This window comes from Halyomorpha halys, unplaced genomic scaffold (genome assembly GCF_000696795.3).
Source record: "Halyomorpha halys isolate HHAL.00 unplaced genomic scaffold, Hhal_1.1 Scaffold1181.1, whole genome shotgun sequence".
Classification (NCBI taxonomy): Eukaryota; Metazoa; Arthropoda; class Insecta; order Hemiptera; family Pentatomidae; genus Halyomorpha; species Halyomorpha halys.
In genome coordinates this window covers 327,460-338,458 of record NW_027108517.1, presented here as the reverse complement: position 1 = coordinate 338,458, position 10,999 = coordinate 327,460, and the positions used below count along the sequence as shown (strand labels likewise).

The 10,999-nt window shown below is 28.9% G+C and overlaps 1 protein-coding gene across 1 annotated transcript in view; it reads left to right on the top strand.

The window, feature by feature from the left end:
* Nucleotides 1–10,788, top strand: part of ImpL2 (Ecdysone-inducible gene L2) — a gene marked incomplete at its 5' end in the record, with an annotated part of 18,299 nt that extends 7,511 nt beyond the window's left edge. Inside the window, 6 exon segments of the mRNA XM_014433285.2 lie at nt 6,355–6,385; nt 7,400–7,560; nt 9,442–9,604; nt 9,688–9,866; nt 9,958–10,080; nt 10,223–10,788. Of these exon segments, the coding sequence (XP_014288771.1) occupies nt 6,355–6,385; nt 7,400–7,560; nt 9,442–9,604; nt 9,688–9,866; nt 9,958–10,080; nt 10,223–10,234 (669 nt within the window). The 3' untranslated portion in view covers nt 10,235–10,788.
* Nucleotides 10,789–10,999: the final 211 nt, after the last annotated feature.

The following is a 10,999-nucleotide window of genomic DNA, read 5'->3' as shown; positions in this document are numbered from 1 at the left end:
TTTTTTTATATAGAAATGAATTGGGGAAGGACATCTAAATATTTATTAAAATGATAATAGGATATTTATTAAATATTATTAATGAGACGGTAAGACAATAGCGACAGTGGGATAACAGAGGCTAGAGGGACGAGGTCAGTAGAACTCTGCCATTGAGCGCTAATACTGAATGGAGGAGCGAGTAGTGAATGAAGCGGCTGACTCGGGTTCCACGAACGGCTCTGGGAACTGTTGCTCCTCTCTCTATCTCGTGGGACCTGGGACCTCTCCCTTATCGCGGGGGGGGGGGAGAGCTTAAGTCTCAGCATTCTTATCCCTTTGCTTACACCGTGTATTGTTACATTACTAATTTTTTTTTTTCTAAATCTGTCATCATAATTCTATAAATATACTAGAAAAAAAAAACATTCTATATGACCATTACGACATAAAATCTAGTTTATATAGCCAAACTTTTAACTCATACTGCTAACATGAAAGATAAAAATTAAAATTTTGAACTAACAGAACACAATATTGCAGATTAGTCCGTCTAAATTGTGAAAAATTTAAACGGTTGCGAATGTGTGTTAGATATATTTACTTTGGATGATATTTAATTGACCGTGTGTAGTAATATAAAAGAAAAATGGTCTAGTTGCAGTCAAAGGGACTCAAATAGTCGTATAACTATTTATTATGAACCAACGTTTCGTCCCACTTTGCAGAGCTTCATCTGGGCTAAAAGAGATACAAAAAAACAAAATAATATTACAAATTAATAGATTACAATGAACTAAAGAATGTCTAAAAATGATTTAAAGTATGTGAAAATTAATAAAGAAGATAAAAATCAGAATGTCCAAAATGTTTTTTAGTATTAATTTTCACATATTTTTTAGCTATGCCTTACTTTACTTTGTTATCATATTATCTTATTCTCTTACTTTGTAATATTATTTTATTTGTTTGTATCTTTTTTAGCCCTGAAGAATTCCTGCAAAGTAGAGCGAAACGTTGGCTCTCAATAAACAGCTAATCATTTTCTTTTTATTTGTACATAAACTCAATTGTCTATATCACTCGTTTAAATTATTTTATCACTTGACCCAGTTTCTGTAAAATCGACTTAATGCAATCTTTTATTGATATAAATTTTTTTTTTAGTTTAGTCCATATTAGCCCTTCAGTATGGCAACTCGTATTATTCAATACATGACTAAAACCTGACAGCAAATGGCGTAAAATTTAAACTAATAGTTTTAATTAAAATTAACAATCTGGGTCAGCCAACATATATTGAATTATAAAAACATAAAAAACTAAAACGTTACAACATTAGCGCATCTTAGTTAAGCTAAACAACATAGATTACAAATTATTGTTGCTATTACAAAAAGCGGGTGAATGGGTAATTTGGATTGGCTGGACCCGTCAATTACCAAGAGCGTTTGGGCAAACGCTTGTGGTCCGTCCACTCGTTTGCGCTCAGTTAGTATTGTTTTAAAACTGTCAACAGATAAATATTTGTAGTTACCTTGATTTAATTAGTTAAATGAAATCCCTAACCTTTGAAATCAACAATTAATTCTAGTTTAAGATTATTCATCTTAAATGACGTCCAATATGTTTACCTCTCGAGAATTCCCAAGTGTGTGGATATAGACCATTTCTTATTTTTTTTGTTTTATCAAGTATTTCTATGTATTTTGGATTTGCGACAAGTGGCAAACGTGTGAATCTGAGTTCAAATGGTCAGGTTCAAGTACTATTTGACCCCAGCCAATTTTTTTCTGTTGGCTGTTTTTTCTTCAGTCATCGTTTGAAGACATTCAAAATATTGTTTGACTAAATCATAACAATAAATGTTATAAAATATAAAAACATAAATGTTTAAAATTATTTTCAGTAATAATGTTCTAATTTATTTCTTAGTACAAAGTTATAGATTTAAACAGTCATCTAGAATCGGCTTGTACAAAAGATCAATAACCGTCTCGATCGATCGATCCACAAGTTCGATAACTGTCTTTTGTAATAATAGTAAGTTACATAATAGTTTCATTTTCCTTTTTTTTTTTTTTTTAATATTCATGTCACGTATGTTTTGTTTTACAATATTACAATGGCGCAAGGTTCAATGCTGATTATGCGAAAACAATACAGCATTTTTATTTACTTAATATTTTATTACATAAATATTTAACAAATATAACCTATTTATTCTGAGTGTATCGACGATTTTATTGTACTATTTATGTGCTTTTTTTTTTTTTTTTTTTTTGGCAAGACGAATAATTTCGACCACATTTATAATGCCTTAGATTCAATATTTTTTTGGTTATATTTTTCAATTAGTTAAATCCTTCTTCTTCATCGACTCAAGTTTGTGTATGGAATAATTTTCTAACTATAAATATTAAAAGTAACAAAAAATATGAATATAGCATCCTCATTAGGTTTCCTAAGGTCGAGGCAAGGAAAGGAATTTAGTCGCAGTTTTGAACAAGGTCATACTGGCTAATTACCTTTTTGAACCTGTTCAAACATTCTTCCTTGTATTTATAGTTCTTCTTGTGTTTTTTTTTTGCTGTGTCTCTGCACAAACAGCGCCAATGGGCTTATCTTTCAATTTGTAACTGTTTGACAAGATAATTCAAAATTGTAAAAGAGTTAATTCATAATTCATTATACTATACAACCGGATGTAATAATACAAAACAAACATTGCTCAAGTGTGTAATTTCCTCATCAAGATAGTGGTAATCTGTCTCAATGGTGGGTTTCTATTCCATCAAAAATATTTAAATTAATTTAATATATGATTTTCAGTCTTCCATCGTCCAAGGAATGTTCCAGCAGAGTTTAGTTCATACGAGAATTTTATGTTTTAAGTTGTGAATTCATTGAATTATTTATAATAAATATAAACATTTTAATCGATATTTTTTTTCTTTTTGCTTCCACAATACATTAATGTAGAGCAGTTTTTTTTTTTTTATATCAATGTAGAAAATAAAAATAGAAAAATATGTCCTAACAGTCCAAGCGTCCAAGAGGAGAAAAAAGTCATTTCACCCCAAAATTGATGAATCTGCCAAGAAGGAAAATAAAAAACTTCGACTGTTTCAAAACGTTAAAAAATAATTTTTTAGTCAGAGCTCTATATAATGAAAACCATAACACTAAAAACCTAATAGAACATCATTTAAACTAGCATATTACTAAAATAAGAAGATAAAAGATATATTTACGTTCACTAGTTCCCGATGTATACTTTCTAAAAAACATTTCATAAAAAATATACTGAAAAATTGGTAGTTTATTTTATGTAATTAATTGACGTACAGATGTCTACTATGGCTCATATTCTAGAATATTTGCTCTACATGAAGTTTTTTAGTGTTGTAAGTATAATCGGGGTAAAATTACTTGAATCTGACTTTTATCCACTGTGCTCTTCTACTATAAGAATAAATAATTTTCAGTCGTGTTTACTTTTCAGACATCAAAGAAAAAATTTGGTTTCGTGCTTATCGATATATAGTCAAATTTGTGTTCGGACCTATTCACTCAAACCAATAATTTTATTATTAAATTTCGTTAACTACTTTCGCTTGTGCTCGCATAAACGTATTTTTTTTGTTCGTACCCTCCATTAATAAGGAAATAGGGAATTAATTACAAGGAATATGTTAGTAGAAGCATAAACGTAATTTCCTCCACACACCTATGATTCGGAAAAGGCTGGTCCAAGTTACGTGAAGAGTATTAGTTTTATCAATTTTCATCTTCTAATTTCTCTTTACTTTGCACAAAAAATATTATTCTATACTCGCAGGTTTCGAACTCGACTTCTCGCTTAGATTTTATTCAAAACGACTAAATTAGTGAAAAATGGTAATTTTCATAAAATTTAATTTGTTACATATTTTGTATCTGAAATGCAAAATATGTAACAAATTAAATTTTCATAAAATTTAATTTTCGCAAAAGAAAGTCAGAAAATAATAAAAAAAAAAAAAACATAAACAGGAAGACGTTTTTACATAGTTACCCTTATAAAAGCTTTTGAATTTACCCGCCTCCAACCCTGCATAAATTTTAGAAAAAGTAAACAATCTGCTTCCCCATTTTTTTTCGATATAAATTTAATTTTCTCAGACATTTTCGAAACTGGTCCTGTGATGTTTGGTCTCAGTGTAAATATGAAAGCTATTAATATAACTAATAATCTTATAACAAGTTATCAATCCGACGACAAAGTAAGGACAATAAATGTATTGTGTTCTATTTTTAGTTTTGTGAAAATATCTTAGTTGAAAACATTTTCACAATAAAAAAAAAAAAAAAAAAAAAAAAAAAAAAAAGGAACGAGAAATCAGATTGGAGAATTATCTTCCTTCGTATTTCAGAGAGAATTTTCTACATTTTATAAGTAATCTTATTTTTCTCTTATCTAATCCTATAGCAACTATCATTTATTAAATAGAAAAATAGAATATTTTCCAATATCACTGCAAATTAATTAATAAGAAATAAATCGTGTTATTATTTTAAGAAAATGAATTATTTATAAGAAAAAAACATTAATATTGAATTGTTATTCACGATATTAAAGAAAATTATCGTTATTTACCTTTTAAACATTAATTTTCGTAAGTCACTTCGTAAACAAAAGTCTTTGATCCAATACCATTAGTCATAACGTAGATTTGATTTCCTATCCCCATTTCAATATATTCCATATTCTCAAAAATTATTTATTTTATTTTTCATTTGGCTTGATGAGCGAGTAGGATTTTATGACTGCTCACGCTTTTAGCCTAAGCTTATAAAGAAGCAGCTCAATTTAGAAATAAAGAAGACGTTTGAAAACAATAAAATATAAAGAATACAAGAAAGTATATAACATTTATTTTCGGGTCAACATTTTATAATGAAAATAAAATAGAAGGATATGGTTTCTGCTTCCAAAAACGTGTATCTATTGCACCTAGAATAATTTTTTTTAATTATTATTATTTAATCTGTGACTAATGATATAAACAAGAAAAAAAAAACGAAATGCATCCTGTTTTCTTTATTTCAATCTTCTGAACAATTTTTTTTTTTAAACCTTCAATTATGATACGAATTTGTGTCATCATTAATACTTATAACTTGATTAATGACTTTTTTGAGTGGTAAATCTATATTTGAGCTCAAATTTTGAAAAAACTAAAAAAAAAAAATAATAGTTATTTCAAAGTGCAATAATAATAACAAAGGCTTAGCGAACCCAAAGGTTCGATGCCGATACCACAAGTTGCTTTAATCAGTCTTGACGAAATCCTACGCTTCGTAAATGCTTCCATCGAATCAGTGTTTACTAATTTTTGAGAGATCTGTTCGTTACTATGCTATAAAATATATGCAAATCTAAGTTAAAATAATTTCAATTATTTGGTAATTAATATTTCTTTAATTTTTGATTAGCAGATATTGGATAGTGAAAACACTATTAATACAAAATATATTTCAAGTTAGCCCTCTCGGTGGAATGGAGCGTTGCTAGCGTCAGCAAGAGACGTCTTTTAAACATGGAGGCTGGATGTGCATTGTTATTGTAGTTATGAAACTCGTCGTGAGGTGGTTCATTGCCCCTCTGTCCCTATTTAAAAGTATTTACCGTTTCAAATTATTACTATTATCAAAATATAATTAAAATCGTTGAGTTGTTAAATTCGAATATGACAATCTGAAGTAGTGCTATGATAAAACAGATATGACCCGACCTGCAGGTAGTCGTCAGATAGCGGAAGTGATAAATAACGAAATATATCGGTATTGCGAATCGGATACAGGAGGGCGTACACTTCCGGTTCGAATATATCATGTGGATTATAAAGGCAGTTGTGGATAATGGCCATTATACCCAGAGGCCTATCCGCGTGTAGTCTTACATGATAAATAAAATGGCGCTTTGTCTTACAATTGAAGACACGAGTGTGTGAATGTATTTTTTTTACGAGAGATACATGCTTTATTTCACAAACTATATTGGGTCTTTACAAGATACAGCTTACCAATTGAACTGTAATTAGATATAGTATAATAAATAAACAGTAAAATAGAAATACATTTTTATTTTATAACTATATCACATCTTTTGTTTTTCTTCTTTACTATGTCTATTTTAACTTATTAAATTAAACAAGGTGTTATGTCAAAAGGATAATTTAAAATAATCTTTAATTTTCTTAAAATGTTACAAACACTCCTGTTTTCAATCACTAAATGTTTTCATCCATAAAAACGATTAGTTGTTTCTTTAATTTAAATATTTCATTATAATTTAAATTAATTTTCTTTTTTTTTTTTTAATTGTTTCAGAATACACTTTCGCCGATGGGATCCAATACTGGTGAGTTTATTTCCATTTAATTATTCACGCATCTTTTATAAATTCAAAATTAAATCGTTTGAAACTGAAAGCATGAAAAATAATGACATGCTGTTAATATGAATGTTTGAATATAATGAATAACACAAATACTGTTGAACTTTAAAGAATTGCTTTAAAAAAACTGTATACTTATTTCACAAATAAAATAATATATGTGTAACTTATGTTCGGTTTATCGAGAAAAAAAATGATAATATAAGATAAGAATCTATTTCACTCAGTTCCATACCTCCAATGACTTTTATTGTTTAACTCAACAAAATGGTTTTTTTAACCTGTTGGTTGCCTCAAATAAACGTTGTTTATTTTTCGTATGAAACTGATTATTTTTACTAACTGGAAGGAAAAAGACACGTAATCAGAAATATGTTATTGCAGAATAGAGACTCTTCCATACAAGTAATGCCAAATAATAAAACATGTTGATTTTTTTTTTTATTTGATTTTATGTAGTACTTATTCCGTACATTGTTGATGGGGGTTACTTAGTGACAATCCTACCAGCTTTGGGACAATGTTTAGCACGATCCCAGTAGAGAAAGTAAACCCAGCCTTCGCTACTATCTTTGAAATACGTTCAATTCAAAATAAAATCCAAACTTTTTTTGTCAGATTAAAACAACTATTAAAGCCAAGCGTCGTCGTCTTAATGATAAAATCTCCCAACTATTTTTTTTTTTTATGCAGGTGGCAGTGCTCAAGTAAAACTTCATACCTAGTTTTTTTTTATCGTTAAATGATTTGTAAGTGCTGTGAAAAGTTTCAATCATATTGGTTTTCTTCTTTGTCTCTCCTCTAAAATTTATTTATTTGAACTTTGTATCCTAACTTTATAATTACTGTGACGGTATATAGAGATCTCAAAGATCGCATAAGGTTGATTTTTTCATCTCGAGATGAACCCAGTTTGTTAGCTATAAGCTTCTATTCAAGTAAAGCCTTGACAGCCAATAAAGATATAAATTCTTATAGTTTCAGAACGGGAGGAATCAATGAAGGATTGGGTCAAGATCAGTGAAACAGAAAGGACGATCAGGATCGGCAGGGGTCAACGCCTGGAAGTGGATTGCGAGGCCATCGGAAGTCCGTCACCGAGGATCCAATGGCACAGAGGTTCCAGGCCAGTCACACAGGTCAGTATTAATATCTCACTAGAATACAACTGTAAATTAAAGTAACTCAACCATTATCAAACATGAAATGTCAAAAATTTCATTATAGTTACGCTTTAGTTAAATAGAAAACATATAATCCCATCGGTTTGAACGAGTCATTATTTGCTCGCTCTAACAAACATGTTTTGTTTTCTGCTTACCTCAACGTTATGACGTAATCGGAAGTTTTTATCCATCGATAAGGGATTTTTTCTTCATGTTTTGGTGAGTTATCTTCGCGTAACAGTTTGCGTACTATCATTCATTTTTATAGATATCAATAATATCTGTTTCATAATCTATAAAAATCAAAGAATAATATCCACCAATGTTTCAGTAATATAAATTTTAAATGTTTCCTCCATTCTTTATTATTCTAAAAATTGTTGTTTATTAGGTTCAATAACCTTATAGTAATCCAAATAGGTAGGTATTTCAATAGGTTGTTGGAAGTAGAGACAATGTGAAAACAACCAAAGAGCTAAGTTCATAATAAGTCCATTCCTATCCTAACAGAATTTTAATTATTTTAAGGAAATAAATATTCTAGTCATGACAGTCCTTGAATTTGGAGTATCTACTTCACTGAAAAGATTAGCATTCAAAACTGAGTAGTAAAACATGTAACTGAAAACATTAGAGCTTTTACAAAGTTTAAATTTTCGTAACTTATACTTTTAACTAGACATTTACCACAAGATAGTACGAACATAATTCTTTAAAGAACACAAATTTACTAAAAAATCGTTCAAAACACTCTAGTAATCCCTAAAACTTCAATTTACAATAAACATTGGATACCCTATTTTACAAGCCTCATGTTTATATCTGTTCTAATGTAAAAATTATCTATTTGAATTTTCATTTTTTCTTTTATTAAGTAAAATATAAATGTTCAAATCTTGAAGTCCTTTTTTTTTTTTTTCTAAAAACCACATATTGGCTAATCCTATCATTTGTGGATTGAATTTTTTTTTTTTTTAATTTCTCAAGTAATCATATATAAGTTTTCAAGTAATGAAATAAAATTATATATTTTGCATCAAAACGCTTCAATTATTGATGAGAAGATAGTTGACCGTGGACAATATACATGAAGAGAAGAAGGTTGGGGGTGCAGTCAGAAACTAACATAAACAAGTTGAAAAGGCTTACTTAATAATGCCAACGTTTAGGCCAGAATTTCTAGCCATCATCAGGGCTAGGAACAAAGAACAAGATAACAACCAATGAATAAATAAATAAAAAGAGAAAACATAAATAGAATGCTTATAGTAAATAATTGTACAGAATGGAAATTAATAAAAATAAAATGATGAAAGAAGTTTTTTGTTTTATGCTTTATTTTTATTTTCCTTCTTTTATCACTTTTTTTTCATTCTGTACAATTATTTACTATAAGCATTCTATTTATGTTTTCTCTTTTTATTTATTTATTCATTGGTTGTTATCTTGTTCTTTGTTCCTGATGATGGCTAGAAATACTGGCCGAAACGTTGGAACTATAAAATAAGTTTTTTCAACTTATTTGCGTTAGTTTCTGACCGCACCCCCAACCATCTTCTCTTCATATATATATTATCCGCAGTCAACTACCTTCTCATCAATAATTGAACAGTTTTGAAGCAAAATATATAATTTTTTTTCTATACTAAGATGATTTTATAAATATCTAATAATATTCAATCAGAGGAAGTAAAGATATTTCATTACTTTTCAACTATCTACTCTTCAATTATTGTTTGAACCAAAAGTTACTGAATACTTTGAACATTTTACTAAATTAGTTATCATGTACATTCGTGCACAAACTTTCTTCCAATTCATTCATTGTTTATATAGAATGTATTATTTCTCTAGTTAATGGAGGAAGACAACGTTGTTCGTGGATTTGGACTAGCCAAGATCGTAAGGACCTATGTTGCGGATTGTGCTTCTCCAAGCCATGAGGGCGAATACACTTGCACTGCTATTTCTGGTGGTGAGACAGCTATCAGCACTCCAACCAGGGTTATTGTCGATGGTGGGTAAATTACGATTGATCATATAATGTATTTTACATTTTTAAATATCTGACACGTTTTCTAATATTATTTCTGTTAACAGATGACATGAGGACTGAATGCAGCCCAGGAACTCCCAAAATCAGTGTCTGGGCCCCGATCGTGATGCAGACAATGGGAAGTGAAGTCAGGATCCCATGCAGAGTTCATGGAATAGCAAGTGTCTCTTGGGTCAACAAGGATGGACATCTGATCTCGAATGCACCCGGTTCTCGATTCAGGGTAAATTTTGAAAATAGCTGTTTCTATCAGAACTAAGTGATATTTTTCCACACAAAAAGAGGCTTATGGCAATTTTTTATCTTGTTTACAGGTTCTGGAGAGTGGAGATCTTGAAATCACTAAGCTGAAATGGGCCGACATGGGAAAATATTCTTGTTATGCAGAAAACGAAATAGGAAAAGATACTGTTTCGACATTCCTCTATCCTATGCTTGTAAGTCAGAAACTGAAATAATCTTTGGTGGTTAATCTGATTCAAAAGAAAAAAAAAACATGAATTATAAATAAATATTTAAATAATAGTAGAGAAAATTTTCAAGCTGTTCTAATAAGGATTATATTATTTCTGGTTTCAGAGTGAAAACTAATAATCAAGGAAGCCAGATTTTAAAAGGAAACAATGGAAAGTTCTTACCCTGTTTTGTTTTTATCTAGTCATTACATTAGTTATTAATTATCTAATTTAATGTATTAAAAATTTAAAATTAGATAACTAGGTATTTTAAATTTGTATATATATAAATAAATTCAGTATTTATATATATATATTCGATGACTGAGGTTCGAAAGTATAAAATCATTTACTTAAATGTGAACTGTAATTGTTTTTCCTGTAAATTTTAATATTATTTTGTAATTAGTGTATTGTTTTTTAAGTATTTTTATCGGCTACCTCAAGTGTAAAATTTGTTTGTGTCTTCTGAATGGTTAGTTTATATTTTTCTAGCTGTGCATTTTTATTTGGTTATGTGAAATTGATTTATCGATATTATTAATTATGTACCTGTTATGGTTTAATGCATTTTTATTATTTTTGTATTAAGTAATGTAATATGTTCTTAAAAACTATTTGTCATATAGAACATGATTGGAATTTATTTATTTGAATTGCTTAAGAAAGAAATTTTATTCTTTTTTTTTTTATTTTTTGAAAAATAAATCTGGAAGTGTTCTCGTTTCAACTACAAATGCCTCTTCATTACCTATTTACTCCTTTATGTTTAGCTCTTCATTACCTGTAGCATGTTTTAAAAGCATATACAGTTTACCTTTTAAATTAATAACCAACTGAAGATAGAAAATACTTCAAAGAGTTTAAAAATTTTGAAACACAAACATTACACATTTTACAT